Source organism: Vicugna pacos, chromosome 3, assembly GCF_048564905.1.
Source record: "Vicugna pacos chromosome 3, VicPac4, whole genome shotgun sequence".
NCBI lineage: Eukaryota > Metazoa > Chordata > Mammalia > Artiodactyla > Camelidae > Vicugna > Vicugna pacos.
In genome coordinates this window covers 66,802,723-66,819,370 of record NC_132989.1, presented here as the reverse complement: position 1 = coordinate 66,819,370, position 16,648 = coordinate 66,802,723, and the positions used below count along the sequence as shown (strand labels likewise).

The 16,648-nt window shown below is 41.6% G+C and overlaps 1 protein-coding gene across 2 annotated transcripts in view; it reads left to right on the top strand.

The window, feature by feature from the left end:
- The window catches only part of RASGRF2 (Ras protein specific guanine nucleotide releasing factor 2), a 203,873-nt gene that overhangs the window by 122,935 nt on the left and 64,290 nt on the right, over positions 1-16,648 (top strand). For both annotated transcript variants that reach the window (XM_031674454.2, XM_031674449.2), the window contains exons 16-17: positions 1,423-1,548; positions 4,107-4,196. In XM_031674454.2, coding sequence (XP_031530314.2) covers positions 1,423-1,548; positions 4,107-4,196 — 216 coding nt within the window. The remainder of the gene's footprint in view (positions 1-1,422; positions 1,549-4,106; positions 4,197-16,648) is intronic.

Genomic DNA, 16,648 nt, shown 5'->3' with positions numbered 1-16,648 from the left:
AGTTTTCTGGGTTCATTGTCATTGCTGACTACACAATTTGCTCACTTGCCTCAGAAGAGTGAATGGTTGAATCAGACCCAGGACATGCGTTTGCTATTCTGCTTGCTTTTGCAGAGCAGATGCCTTCTATTACTGAATTTTGAGGGAATTATTTAGGAAATAATAAAACTAACAGCTAAGCACTGCTTTTTTTGGGTCTCCATCCTGCCTTATTGCCAGCTTTACTGTAATTATGTCATTCAAGGGAAGATTCTAACCATTTCCCTTCCCCGGCCCCTTTGTGTTTCAAAAGAGCTGAATTGTGGCCGTATTTCTAAGGGAGTAAATCACATGCAAGTGGAAAAATGGCTTTCTGTGAAGTCATTAGGTGTTTTGTAAAGTTGATTGAGTGAAATCTTGAATGGCATGGGAGAGGGAGTTGAGAGTCGTCCTGACGGGTAATGTAAAATTAGTGGAGGTGACATGGCTTTTGTCGGTTGATGAAAAGCCCAAGGAAAAACAAATGGAGAGTTGTCGGAAATTTAGCAATTTTTGCAGTGCTTTTCCTTCAGAGAACACACACAAAGTTGCAGTTTTACCTGGTTCGTAAGCCAGTGGAAAGGGTGTAGTAATAGCCTAAATGTGACCCTGGAATTTTAACTCATGGAATGTTAGCTACAGTGAAGAGGCTCAATCTTAAAACCTCTCAGTTGTTCTCTGTAAAATTTCCACTTGCTTCCTGCTGACCTGTAGCTCTAGATCAGGGTTATCCAATAGAACACTCTGGGAGGATGGAAATGCTATTCAGGACTGTAGCCACTAGCCACGTGTGGCTACGGAGCACTTGAAATGTGGCCAGTGCAAGTGAGGAAGTGAAATATTCACTGAAATCTAGTCAGTTTTAATTTAAAGTTACATAGCCACTTTTAGCCAGTGCTACCATACTGGACAGTGCAGTTCTAGACCCTTAGGATCCCCTAGAGCTTCTTGGGAGGAGGCTACAGTAGTAAATATTCAGAGTTGAATTGGTTTAAGGGAGCAACCCAAGCAAAGAATGAATGAAGCCCCCATTTTCATTTACAATCTGGAAAACTCCCTATTTTCACACTCCAAGGAGGCAGAAACGTTCTGGAGTGTGCGGAAGCTACTGCATATCTAGTTCTTGTTAACATCTGTTCTGTTGAACAGCAGGGGCTGGTAGGATCAGCCAGGCTCAGCAGGATCAACAAGACATGGGTAGAGAAAACCCACAGTCCGATTTTGTGTCATGAGCATTCTGCCAGGAGGAATGACTCAGTCTCATGATAAAGTCCTTTAAAAAAAAGCAGGCTAATAGGAAATGCTTAATATCCATAACGATCTTTTGTGTTTCCATGCTTGATACTGACAAGAAGCTCCAAAGTTTACGGCCCGGTTGTTAAACTTCATGATGTTTTAAAGCAGCAGTCCTAGAGTCTGCGCCCGTGGACCGCGCAGGAGTGGAAGGCTCCCCAGCGGCAGATGCCACAGAACTTTCACCTTGCAGGTCGCCCTCGACCCCTCGGCACCTCCGCTACCGCCAGCCTGGAGGTGAGAGCTCAGAAGGGGACTCAGAAATGCACAAGTGAAAGATGGTTTCTAGGTTCTGAATCTTTTGTTTGTCTTACTATTTCACTCCCCAAATAGTTTATAGTCTCAGTTATGAAAATTAATTGGAAGCAATTGTAGGACCAAATAGTGGAAAAATAAATGATAGATAGAGAATACGTCATTAGTGTAACCGGTATTTATTTGACCTCATTATTGCATTGCACTTTGTGTAGAGTAACGTGAGTCAAGAAGCCTGTTCTTAAGCACTGAGTTAATTGAATTTTACCATTATGTTCCCAGACTCTGATACCTTACCATGAATCCCAGGGGAGTCTGTATTAAATAAGCTCACCTAGGACACCAAATGGGAGGGGACCTTATTAAGAAGACTATGTTAGCCGAAGTCACGTCCAGTTGCATGGGACCCCAATCATCATTATTGCTAGTGGCAGAATCTGGTATATTTTCTGTAGTTATGAAAATTATAAAATAGTACTCCATAATTTGTTTTAGAATATACCAAATGTTTTCTAATCGGAGGAAGAACAGTCAGAACAAAAGATAGAAATCTCTAATCTCCCCATTTCTCAGATAAATATATCCAAGTAACAGTTGTGTTTTTTGAAATATTTCCTTTTTTCTCCTTAAGCCAGTTGTTTCAAGTTGGAAGGGAAAATTATTCATTTATGAAACCAGATTCACCCCAAGGAACCCACATGAAATGTAGATGTTTTTTAATTCTCATACTCCTGCTGTAAGTAAGGCAGCTTAGCAAAAGGTATAGTGTGTGGCTCCAAATGGTCATCTCATTTGTAGCCATAGCCACCTGATGGAAGCTGTTGTCATTGCCATCAGCTCCAAGAGAAGCTCTCCTGGGTCAGGCTGTTGTCACAAGATTTGCTCTGACAGATACTAGTCCTTGGGAAGTGAACCGATTTCAAGCATCACAGTCAGTCATGGGTCATGGGTCAGTCTGGGTCACCCTGATGTTTGGGTGGTTCTGGTAAACCAAGGCAACAAGCTAGACTTCCCTGGCTTGTTACAGGACAACTATGGAATTAGCCAAATCTCTTTACTATTCTTAGAGCGTTGGTCAGTCCAGGCCCTGGCAGCGTCCTTGACCATTGCCACATGGACAGACTCCCCTGAGTTAAGAGTTTGGGGCCAAAGCCTATGGAAGCAAAACTCTACCACGGCAAGAGTGAAATGCTGCACACTTGGTTACTCTTATTTGAGCTCTGTTTTATAGTTTCTTTTCATATGTTTATATTCATTTAAAATTTAAAAAATTTATATAAGCATCATTTGGAAATCCTCATCCCCTTCGTGGATTAACTGAGTCCTTTGTTTCTTCCCTGAGATGGCTAAATCCCAGGGACATAGGAGGGAAGCTGAAATCTGTGGTAGTATGGAGGAACCAAGTGGGGACAGTATCACACGTTTTCTCACTGTGTAGCTGAGAGTTTGCCTGTTCATCTGTCTACTTGCCACCTTGTTCCACAGATGTTTTTAGGCTACTGCTGATGGAGAGGGTGGAGCTGTTCTGTGCTCTCATGCTTGGACATATTAACAGCCCTTTGTTTCCCCTCTTACTTATTTTAAGCATGACTGTATAACTTTCCAGGAAAGCAAATATAAACCCTACAGATCAGAATCACAGTGAACTATTTTCACTAAAAGCCTGAGTGAGGAAAAACTGAGGTTGGCATCAGCATTATCAAGTGCTGTGTGTAAATATCTGAGAGGGACTGCAAGAAGGTTCTCAATGCTTCCTTTGATCTGAGTACCCATCCCCACTGCTCTTGTGTTTTGAGAAGAAAATCCTATCAGCAACATGTAGAATACTTTTTAAAAATATTTTTTATATTGCAATAAAATTTACACACCGTAAGATTCACCCTTTTTAACTATTCAGTTCAGTGGTTTTTATATATTCACAAGGCTGCGCAGCCATAACCAGTCTCATTCCAGAATATTTTCATCATTCCTCCTCACCCCCACCCAAAGAAGCTTTTACCCATTAGTAGTCTCTCCCCATTTCCATTGTCCCCCTGCCCCTGGCAACACTAATTTACTTTCTGTCTCTATGGATTTACCTATTCTGGACTTTTTATATAAATTGAATCAGACCATATGTGACTTTTTGTGACTTTCACTTAGCATGATGTTTTCAAGGTTCATTTATGTTGTAGTATGTAGCAGTACTTCATTCCTTTTTGTGGTGAAATAATGTTCCCTTATATAGGAATTTTTGATTTGCTTTATCCATTCATCCGTTGATGGACATTTGGTTGTTTCTACTTTTTGGCTGTTACGAACAGTGCTGCTATAGATGTTCCTGTGTAAGTTTCTGTGTAGACCAATGCTTTCATTTCTCTTGGGTCTATACCTACTGTGGACTTGCTGATACAGAATCTTGTTACTTGCCTATTAATAAGGACAGCACAGGGTATTTGGCCCAACCTTTCATCTGGTGCAGGAATGAAAATGAGAATTTTCATTACATAATGTTATCCATCTGCCTCACCATGCCATTTCCATTCTTTTTAAATAACCAGGACAGACGGCTGACAACTCCCACTGCTCTGTTTCGCCTGCTTCTGCTTTTGCAATTGCCACGGCTGCAGCAGGACACGGGAGTCCACCAGGTGAGTAGGGACGAGCAGCTGAGCAGAGATACTTGGCAGTTTCTAGTAAGTCAGCGGTCCTTGCCTGCCAGCATCTTGTGATCCACTGGGCAGCTTATTAAGAATGCAGATTCCTAGCTCCCTATTCTTAGTCAGTGTGTCTTGATGTGAGACTGCCTTTTAAATAAGCACCTTCGGATGAGTCTCACGCAGGTGGTCTGTGGATGACACTTCTGAGAACTTCTGTAACCGAGAAGGATGTGTTATTTCCCTCATGTTGTTTTCTGGAGTTATTTAACCTTTTTAGCTAAATTATCAAGTACACACGTTTCCCTTTTAATTGAGTACAGTGCTAAAAGCATATGCAAGGTGGGAGGGAAGGCTTGGGGAGGGGGTGGGAAGCGGGGAGGGACCTATTGCTTTAGCTGACTCATAATTCATTTCCAGTAGTTCCGTGATGCTTTCTGAGCTGCCGTCAGTTAATTTTCAGGGTAAAGAAGTGCTTAAAATAAAAGCATGGTATTTTAAATAGTTGAAAACGTATATTCATTATCTCTGTCCTCTTGTCTTATGTGCAAGGAGGACAGTATGTTAAAATAAACTTGCACATGGTTTAAGCAGTCTTGTTGCTGTATCTTCACCAAATCTAACTCTGTGGCTTCTGGGAGTGATGGTGTATTTTGTTAATTAGCCATTGCTTACCTACCACAAAGAAGTCCATTTCCAAACCCTATGAGCCTGTATTCAACAATAAATAGCAACTGGTAGGTACTGTCTGTGTGGATGCTTTCTAAATTGAGGTAAGAACAAAGAGATAGTCTAACATGAATATGAATTACCATAATAATTACATATAGACCCAATATGAATGGAAAATCTTTGCAGATTGACTACATTCCACATCTTCAGTATTTTACCACACACAGTTCATTGGATGTGGCAGGCAAACTGGGGATGTTCTTTGCCCCCAATATTCCCAAAACCTTCCCCCAAATTCCATCAGTATAACACAGTACAGCCTATAATGGTAATAATATTGATGTCATCTCAATCCAGTTGGCTTCTACTGTTGCCTACATGTTATGATAATAAAGATTTCTTTGATGAAATGATAAAGGAGTCTTCCCTACGCTTTCGGCAGAGTTAATGATCAACAATGATTTGCCAAGACCTTGTCCTGTCTTTTGTCTCACAAGCTAGTCTGTCTTTGGAAAAAGTGAAGTACAGAGCTTCCTCACACGTTTCTTAATTTAAATATGTTTTGTGAGGGGAAATAGTTTTTAGGCTAATTCGAGATGAACCCATTTCCCCATTTGCTGGAGGCTCAGTAAGGAAAGGTACCTTTTCTCACCTGAGACTGCAGCAGAGTTCTAATGGAGAATGGCTTTCTGACTTTGGCTTGTCCACGCATTAGGGGCTAGAAGATAAAGTAACCACAACAGCCAAGTCTTCCTCACTATCTGAGCGCTGCTGCTGCTTCTGCTGCCTGCAGCTTCCTGCTTCTCCCCTGCAGCTAACAGCCTAGGAAGAAAGCTCTCATCGGTGAGCCGGTGGAAGAGGGGCTGACTGCTGACAGCCAGTGCTGCTAGGTGCAGGGGAGCATGACCCTCCTCTTCTGTTACACTGCTGTGGATGTTGCCTCTACTGTGGTCTGGAGCCACATAATTTAATTTTAGACACAAATGGAATAAAGGAGGCATTTGGCAGTGTCTGTGGCCCCACTGCCAAGGCAGCAGGTTGTACAGGGGTCAGTGTCAGTGGCTAATGGTGGTAAGAAAGGGTCTCTTTTGGAGTGGGGATCAGTACGCCCCTGGGGCTCAGCTGTTCCATGGAACTGGCCCCACAGGAGAGTCTACCCGCTTGGGAGAACTTGGCAGAAGGGCTTGGGTTCATAGGTCACTAGGAAAGGTGGATATGGAGCAGAAAGAGAGGAACTACTGAGAAGATGATCTGGACTTCTTGGCTGGTCAGGGAGAGCATGGTGCTGTCCAGAGAAGGTCTCGACCCAGACAGACAGGTGCTCGAAGGGAGGGAGTGCTAGGTAGTGGTTCACTCCCAAACTAGACTTTGTATCCACTCTCGGAATGAGGAATTGCTGACCCAGAGGCACCCTAGAAATGGAAAGCTGCAAAGGCAAGCAGGAGGCAGGGTTGTGTAGACAAGTGAATGCCTCATGCCCTTGTCAGTCTTTCCGGGCCTCCTGACTTTATGGCTGCAATGTGGGCTGGGCCCACCTGGCGGTGCCGCTCTGCTGTGTGGCTCGTAACAGGAAGCAAGGTGCCGCCCAGCCAAGCCATGGGGTCTGCGGAGTGGGCTTCCGTGTTTCAGGCTCCCTCCTGCTTTAATCTTCTCCCTCTTCCCTGCTTCCAAGCTCTATGTCCATCAAAATACACAGGAATCTGGCCACTCTTGGTTAGAACTGTCAATTCGTAATTATGCTTTCAAATATTCTCTCCAGGCATTTTCGTGTAAGCCATTTCTCTTTAACGATTGCTGGGAAGGTATTTTTACTGCCATAAAAGGAATTTAAATTTAGCAAGAGAATGGACAGAAAATTTTCTTTGCAAATAGGCTGAACAAGATTTGTGTGCCTGGCCATGAAGGCAGAGAAAGCTGATTTATTTGTGGAGGGTGGCCTAGGATCTGCTCAGGATCGCTGGTCCTGCCACTCACGTCTGAGCCTGCCTAATTTCCACACACGCTGGAAAAGCTTGGATTTTTTTCCCCTTTGGTTTCTTTTAGAACCTAAAGTCTGCCCTTTCCAAAGATGGTTAAGTCCCTTCCCTGTCATGCCCCCTGGTGTGTAGACCAATGGTAGGAATTCTGCTAGAGAGGAAGGAAAGCCTGATCTGTGTGTACCATGTGACACTAAACTAATTCTTGTTAACTTCACATTGTGATGATTTCATAGGTTATTTAGTGCTTGCCTCCTGATTGGCAGCCAAATAACATTAGGCCCACTGGTGGGTGGAGTCAAGATTTGTGGGGCCTGACACTAACACGATTTACCTCAAGGTAAAGAATACAAAATTACAAATACGAAGTTTTAGAGCACCTCCCAGGGCTCTGGAAGAGGCCAGTACACATTGAGAAACTCTGTGGCATAAGCGTCATTGGCTTCCTCGTAAATCTGCTTATGAGACTAGTCCTGATAAATCTTGGAATCAGAGTAGCCATAGTGGGACCAGTGATCATCAATCAGTCAAATAAGTGCCTTTTTCTATGGTGGAGCTTTAATTCTATACAAGGTTGAGACAAAAAACAATCAATGGGGACTTACAAGCCACCACAGTAGTTGAAATATATTTTCAAGGATCTGCTCAAATTTAGGAGCTCTGCATTAAAGTAGAATTAAAATGTGTGCATTTCAGATGGCTGCTGACACAGGGAATCTGCAGGTGCAGTTTGGATTATAGTTGTAATATGAATAGAAATGCAAATCCAATGAATACACTTATCAGGGCATAGCATGCTGCTTACTATACACCTGAAGCTCTGGGATTAATTACAGAGTTTATAAAATGATCTAAAATGAAGTATGAAAATGTGAGGTGGGTTATTTTTATGAGAGTAGAAATAATGGCAGTGGAGGTAGGACAAGCAGCTCTTGATTATCTGTGAGCAGATTATATGTTTCACCATTCTGTGCAAGTCAAAGTAAATTAACAAAGTAGAGGAATGGTTGACTGCATTTATAGGAAAATTAATGGCACAGTTACAGTTGCCTAGAGAAATAGCGACTTCTTTTTTGGTGGTGACTTGATACTTGTAAAATAGATAATTCATAATCTGTTTTCTCCTTTGTCAAACCACTCAGGCTTGTGTAGCTAATAGTAGATCTGAACTAGGTGGAAATTGGGCTTGGACCCACTTTTTAAAATACTGATACATCCCACCCCCAGAGATTCTGATTTGATTGGGCTGGGTACCTCCAGGGCGCCCAGACTTTTTAAGTTCCTTAGGTGATACTAATGTGGAGCCAAGGCGGGGAGCCGCTGCATTAGGTGGAGAAGGTATTTTTGTTTCTCCTCTGGTTGCAACATTCCTGCTGGAAGTATCCTAGTTTGAGATGTATTTTCTGTAGGTTTTTTGACCCCCAAAATATATCAGAACCATTGTTTTCATTACTTTATCCAAGATAGCTAGTTGAAGTTTGGCGGACAGAATGTATCTTATTTATATTTTTTAATGAAAACATTATTATCACTATTAATGAGAAACAGAGAGCTTTGGCAGACCAAATTTAAATTAACAATGACTCCAAGTCTTACTTTTAGTTATTTATTTTTAAATGTCATGTGTATAACGTTGTATTTCAACTTCTGTGTTCACTACTGCGTGCTCACCATGGGAAGTTTAGTTTTCATTAGTCACTGTGCAGTTGACCCCCTTTACACACTTGACCCTCCTCCATGTCCCTTTTCCCTTGGTAACCATTACTCTGCTCTCTATATCTGTGTATTTGATTTTGTTCGGTTTGGTTTGGTTGTTTATTTTATTTTTTATATTCTTCATATGAGTGAAAACACAGTATTTATCTTTCTCCATCTGACTTATTTCGCTTAGCGTAATACCCTCAAGGTCCATCCACGTTGTTGTAAATGGCAAGATTTCATCTTTTTTTTTTTTAGGGCTCAGTAGTATTGCATTGTGTACATATACCACATCTTTATCCATTCATGCATTGATGGGCACAAGGTTGTTTCCATACCTAGGCTATTGTAAATAATGCTACGATGAACATAGGGGTGCATATATCCCTCTGAATTAGGGTCTTCATTTTCTTTGGATAATTACTCAGAAGTGGAATAGCTGGGTTGTATAGTTGTTCTAGTCTTAATTTTTTGAGGACTCTCCGCATTGTTTTCCTTTTTTTCTTTTTAAAGACCTGATGCTGTTGCACATCTAATAGACTACAGAGTAGTGTAAACGTAACTTTTATATGCACTGGGAAACCAAAAAAATTGTATGACTTACTTTATTGCAACATCTGCTTTAATGTGCTGGTCTGGAACAAAACCCACGATATCTCCAAGGTATGCCTGTAGTATAATTTGAAATCAGGGAGTATGATACCTCCAGCTTTGCTCTTTTTTCTTAGGATTGCTTTGGTTATTTGGGGTCTTTTGTGGTTCTATATACATTTTAGGATTTTTTTGTTCTAATTTTGTGAAAAATATCATTGGGCTTTTGGTAGAGATTGCACTGAATCTGTAGATTAGTTAACATGGACATTTAAACAATGTTCAACAATTGTTGGAAGAAATTGAAGAAGACACACAGAAATGGAAAGTTTATTCTGTGCTCATGAGTTCCAGTCTTATTTTGTAGACACACACACATACACACATGTGGACTGGGATTAAAATTTTGGAACTGAGAAGTTACATCTTAACTAGTACGAGCCTTCAGAGCAGCTAGGAATGCTCATGTCAGCGGATCATTGCATTCTCTTCCTGGGGGGATCATTGCATTCTGTCCCTGGAAAGATGCCCCACAGCAAGCTAGATCATGTGGAGCGCCTCTTCTGCCCATGATGTGTTTTTGCTAATGCCTTCCAAGCAGACCCAGATCCTTGTTCCAACTGGCCTGGGCACCCTCTTTCCTGACCGTGTTGCATTGCCAAGTTCTCCTTCTTTGTGCTGCCCTTTCCTGAACTCCATGCAGACCATTCTCCTCTATTACTGTCTCTCCTCAGCAAAGGTACAATATAGTTGACAATATCTTTTCACTTTTTCGATTTGCTCATGTTGCTTAATTGCTACTTGACTGTAACACAGTTTCATCCAGTTCAGGGCCAGGCAGGTAACTGAAAGGCAGGACTGGAGGGCTGATACCACATGGAAAGGAGGCAGCCACTGCTCAGCGCCCCTTGGTTTTCCGCATGACAGGATACAGACTAGGGCTGTCAGGTCTGTTTTCTTTCTTCCTTTTCTTTTTTTAAAGAGAAACCAGAAATCTGGGTATTTATGTGAAGTCTCCTATTTTTAAATGTTGTAAGTGAATTCATATTCTTTAAAAAATACTGTTCAGGCCAAGCACAACACTTCTGTGGACCACATTTGGCCGTGAGCCGCTAGTATGTGACCTCAGATTTACTGTAACCACTTACAGCTGGAGTTGTTGGTTCATACAGATAATAGTCCCGGAGACACACCTAAATACTAAGAATAGACTACTGAATCTCCCCAGTCCTCCCTCCCTGTAACTATTTGCTGTTCCTTTGTCTGGGCTGTTTTAAAGGAAGTCCGTCTCTTCACGTGGCTTGACTACTTTTGCTTTCACAGGATACTCTTTTTTTTTTTTCTTTTTCTCTCTCTCTTTTTTTCTTTTTTTGGAGGAGGATGGAGGTGAATAGAGGTTGGTTGGTTGGTTATTTATTTATTTATTTATTTTAATGGAGGTACTGGGGATTGAACCCAGGACCTTATGCATGCTAAACATGCACTCTACCACAAGCTATACCCTCACCCTCACAGTATAATTTTATCTCAGAGATCTGGAGGATGCCCCATTGTCACCCCCCCCTACCATGGAAGGGATTTCTGGGACTGTCTTTCTCTGTGTTATTTTATGGATTCTGAAGCAAGCATGAGACCCAGAGTGATGGAGGCCCAGCCCAGGTTCTCACAGGGACTGAGAATGAGATTCACATCTGTCCACTACCAAACTGCCTCTTTCTTTGCCCTGATATTGCCTCTAATCCCACATTTACTTCAAAAAGAACAAGATTTGGGGAAACTTAAATTACATAACTTTGTTACTGACTCTTGATCTTATCTTTGTCTGCAGCACACCCGTTTCTTTCCATCTTCTTTCCACCTCTGTGTCCCCGTGGCAATCACCTGACAGACACAGCAATATGGGAATACCAGAGAGATGACCCCGGGTGAAACTAGTCATCTGTGCGTAGATTCTTACTTGGCTGGCAGCTGGCATCCAGGGACCTGGGATTTCTTTCACAGGATGCAAAAGCTTGGGCCTTAGTACAATGATATAACCTGGTCAGAGGAAGCATTTATTTCTGTATTGAGTTAATTGGATTAAATTTGCAGCAAGATATTGATTACCATAAATTACGCTAATGTCACATATATACCCCACTGTCTGTTTTTGTTTGTTTTTTTGTTTGTTTTCATGATTTGTGAGAACACTCAGCTCTGTTTTTAAATAGTTTATCTGTTTTTATTGAGTGAATTTATAAGAAAGGCACAGGATATGGGCTTTTTCCAGTGTTGTTTGTCTTACCATCATTTGTAGCCCGCGGCTTCACAAGTGCTAGGAAGACCCACAGAGGCGCTTGATAACGTATAATTTATCAATTGTGAATACATCATAATTGTGGATAATTTTTGCAGAGGACCTTCCAAAGCTTCATCTACATCTGGCAAACCTCTGTCCTCTGCTGCCCTTTTGGGCGTTTCTGTATGCAGGTTGAGTGGTTGCACTTATTATCAACATGACAATGACGACAATAAAGTTGCATAATTCTGTAGGGTATACTGTGTACCAAACAGTATTCTAAGCTTTACATGTGTTAACTGATATGTGAAGTGGATACTGTTATTACACTCTTTTTCTAGTAGAGGAAATTGAGACACAGATAATTAAATAAATCACAAAAAGTCACATAGGTGGTAAGTGGCAGATTTGAATCCTGTCATCTGGCTAATGAAAAGAAGGGCCACAGGATCTGTCACCAGTCCCACCTTCTGCCTTACGCATATAAGGCAGAGCCGGAACGTCATTCTCTGGGTTTCTGCGGTATTTTGTTTGCAGAAGGGCATGAGCATTTCTGGTGAGTGGTCTGGTGGTTTGAAAAATGTGTCTACAAATGCTTTCATAGTCCATTGTTCAAGAAGTGAGGCTTAATTTCTCTCTCTCTCTCTTTTTTTTGTTTTTTAATATGTGGGAAGGACTTAGGAAGTTGATTCTAACAAAATTAAGCAGAAGTGATCATGTGTGACTTTGGAGCTTAGGTCATCAGTAGGCATAGTGGCCTCTGTCTTGGTCAGTCTCTCTCTTGGATCACTTGTTCTGGGGGAAACAAGCTTCCGTGTCATGAGGAGAAGCCCATGAGACCGGCAAGAAACTAGAAAGTATGCCTCCTGCCAATAGCCTCATGTGTGAGCTAGGAAGTGAACCTTCCAGTCCCAGTTGAGTCTTCAGATGACTGCAGCCCTGGTGGACTTCCGGCTTGCAACCTCATGAGACATCCTAAGTCAGAGCCATGTAGCTGAGCCACTTCCAGAATCTTGTCCTAGAGAAACTGTACAGTAATAAATATTTGTAAGTTTTAGGGCAATTTGTTGTGTGGCAATAGCTAGCTACTACAGGAGGTATCCTGGTAGCCAGTAAACCTTGGCTAAATTATTCATAATCAAATTGAGTTGAGGGAGCACATTTTCATTTTGGAAAGAGAAGCATGTCAGGGCTATTCCTGTGGGACAAAGCACCCTGAGCTTATTCCTTGAAAAATATTTTAAAAGGGAGAGAATATATCCAAAATTAACATGTAGCTTAAATCTACCTTCTATTTCAAAATCTCTACACAGTCTTTCTCTTTTCCCTTCCCCAGTCGTGCTCAGAATTGAATAGACTGATTTTTCTACTGTTTGAGAGCAGAGAACAGTTTGATTTGAACACAACTGTTGCTTAGCAATAGGAAGGAACTTAATGGCCCTAGTCTCTTCTGCAAAGTGAGAGGAGCCTCCCTGTGTAGCTATTGTCTGTCTATAATGCTGAATATCCAGTTGTAATTACCATTTTAAGAAGAAATTGAAGCTGGCTTGTGTGACACATTGCCCTTAGCCTAGTATCTCAGCTACCCAGGGGGTTGGACTGTCCCAGTTTGAGGTCCATTTGCAGAAAATCTGGTCTCCTGGCATCACAGAGCATTTAGAAGTCTAGGACAAAGCTCTGAAGAAGCTAGTACGTTCCCCATTGGTAGGTGGTTTGTATTTCCTTAACACTGACTTTGTGATTCTGGGAATGAAAACTTGGATCTTGAAATGTTGTGACTAGGGGAGGGGCTGTGGTGGGTGGGTATTCCAGAGAAATTTGGGGGAATAAGAGGGAATGGGAAGTCTAGCTGCCACTGATCTTACTACCCAGTTCTGTTGGAAAGGCTCCGAGAAATGTCAGCTACTTTGGATTTTTAAACAATAGGTCTAAATCCAATCGTTTGTCAGAGAGGTTGGTATCGAGATTCAGAAATCTCTGTATGGATTAAAAGCATTCTGTCCCACTCTTTGGAGTAAATGATGTACAAGTTTATTTGATTTTATTTAATCTTCAATTAGTTCTATAAGCCTTTCCATGTACACCCTGTACCATACCAGGTATTGCAGAAAGATAAAAATGAAATACAAGGCATTGCCTCTACTCTCTGAGAACTGGCAATCCTGTTGATGAGATGAGATGAACAGGCATAAAGTAAATCTCAAACAGTCAAGATGTAAACTCCAGGATGCTGATAATAATCAGTATAATTATCGGCCATGTTATTAAATTCTGGGTTTGAAAACCAAGAGAAAATGTCACATTAGCGAAGTAACAAGCCTTCAGTGCATGACCCTGAAAGAATGGGTTAATATTGTTTCAAAGTATTTCATACACTCTTCCAATTAGTTTTCTCAAGATAGGTTTTTGGAGCTTTTTTGTTGTTTTTTAACTTTGAGGCAATATTTTCTTCTGGAGCTGCAGGTTATTCTTTATGAGTGTACATTTCTTGCTGTGTGTTATAGTCTTAGGAATTTAGCTGGTATTACACTAAGTGGAGTAAATTGATATTGCCAAGATTTTGGCACGTGCATCAGAATGAGAAGTGATGAAAGACATATGGAAGCAAAGTATATTTCAGTGGCTTCAAAAGTCAGGAGCCATAAACTTACAGAAAACTGGAATAGAATAGTTGAAATAGAGTAAAAGAATGGTATCGTGATATGTTTTTGTGTGTGTCTTTTTTATTTTTTTTTTAATAAATGTAACATACAGTCATGGGGGACCAAATGTCTCCTTTTTCAGATGTTACTGGATCACCTGCTGTAAAGACTCTGAGGCGAGCTGTTTTATCGTGTGTTGCATTTGAGTGGCAGCCATGCTGATGTTACCTGCCTATAATCCTCCTCCTCTCTATTGACTTTCCTGTCGGCTTGTTTCTGATATTCAGGATCCTGTACACAATTTGAGATTAATTCAAAACAGCAGAGCATCTCAGTCAGATAAACCTCTGTCTGGCAAATAATGGGATGCTCCCAGAGTCAGGTCTCTTGATCCCCCTGAACTGAGCATAAAAAACAAGCCACAGTCCCTTGAGAGTCAGGTGCCAGAAAACTAACAGGCTTAGCAAAGGCTAGAGTTTCCCACCTCCATCTCACTTACCTTGCTCACTGCGGTGTTGAAGATTCGTAAGCAATGTTCTCATTTCTTTCTATCCTAGTAGTATGGGTTTATGAAGACCTAATCGTATACCTCATGTTTGAAAAACTGCCTGATGACTTCAAAGCCCTTTTGTAAGTAACAGCATGTGTGTCCATCACAACAAGGCTGGGAAGTAGAGAGGTAGATATTATCTTCCTCTTCTTAGATATAAAGAAACAAGCTCAGCGAGGTAAAGCACCGTACTCACGGGCAGTTATAAGTTGCAGGACTAGGTCCTGAGTTTAGGTCTCTGGACTCCTCATCCAGTGCTCATTCTGTTAAACCAGGTTACTTTTGTGAAGTGGTATGTCAGAGCCAGATCTCTGAAGCGTCAAAGGACAGTTGAACACTTAGTTGGTATCCAGTGAATTAATTGGTCTTTAATTAATTATTAACCATCTCCAAATATGAATCTCAACTTCCTTCCCCCTCAGATTCAGTCACTTCCTGTACACAAGGAAGTTTCAAGGACTGCCTTTTATTCGTGGTTTCCTGTGTGTGTTTCATAGTTTGTGTCTAATTTCCTAGCAGGGCTCAGGGCCTAGCACCAAAGCACTCCTGAGGAGGGTCCTTGGATACTGACTGACACACAGAAAGACATTTTTAGGGGTTTGAACATATTTCTTTCTTCTCCTAAGCATTTCCTCAGATAAATATCATGGCAAGTAGAAGAAACCCTGAACTCACCATCCAGATTTACTTATTTACTTTTTCGTTTTATAAAATCCTCCCACCATGTATTTGAAATACATTCTGCCATTACACTACCTTTGATGGTGACTTAGAGATAGAAGCCTTTCATTTTCAAAGACTGGCTGTCCTGTCATTTTCAGATTCTTAAACAGCTTTATCGAGGTGTATTTTATATACCACACAACTCATCCATTTAAAGCGTATCATTTGGTGGCTTTTAGTATTTCCCTGCCATCTTTAGTGGGCGTCGAATCTTGGTTTTGAAAACACTCAGGCTGCCTGCCTTGGAAACAATTCAGTTGGCATCTATGACGGACTCAGAGTGTGTGGTCTTGCTTGGGTCTCTGGAGTGGGTGGGGGATACAGTTAAGAAGCCCCCTTGCCCTCTCGGGAGTCAACAGTTAGTCCTGAGAATTTGAGTTTCTGTTCTTATTATGTGGAGGGTGAGGAGAAAGCCTGCAGCCCCTTGCTGCAGAATCAGCCTCTGATTGCTGGTGGCTGGTGATCTGGCAGTGGGAAAAGAAGTTATTCAGGGAAGAGGGGTCGTGAGGGCCCTAGAGAGAATGGGGTATCATTGAGAGCAGGTGTGAATCTGATGACGCTCCAAGGACTCAGGATTGAAAAGTGGTTGAGAGGGTGGATTTTGGTGTCACACGTCCTTCTGAGTTCTTGTTTAAGCCACTTGTCTAAGTTGTGTGACCAAGGACCGACTCTCTCAGTCTCACTGTGCTCATCAACTTTGGGAAAAGTGAGAGTAATGATTGTACTTCCCTCGTAGAGTCGTCATGAGGATCAACAGAGGTGATCCGTGTGAAATTCTTAGCATTTAGAACCAACTAAGCCCCCAAGGAATATTTCCTGCTGTTTTCATTGGCTGTTACCGCTACATAATTTATAAATGTCTTGAGAACAGGGGCTGTTGTGTTTATCACTGGATCTCCAGCCCCCATCATCGTGACAAACCGGAGTTGAATTGAAATGAAGGCATTCCTCTGTCACCTGTTTACTCCCTCCATCTCTTTCTGCCTCACGTACATGCACATATACGTGTACGTGCAGTGTATGTACATACATACATATGTGCATACCATACCCTCTAATGACTGTTGTTACCTGGGCAAGAATGAATTAAAATAACTGCAAAAGCATATTAATTGTATGTCATCCCATAGTCATCCGATGAAAGGAGTGTAGTTTCTGGGCACGATGAAGAGAACTAGAAATAACTTTGGTAAATGAATCTATGCAATATAACGGTATTCACTACAGCAGACTCATATATGACGACAGGTAACTGGGGAGAGAAGAGGTCAGCGGCTCGCCAGTATGTTTTTATAGTAGTAATGGTAGGAGATGCT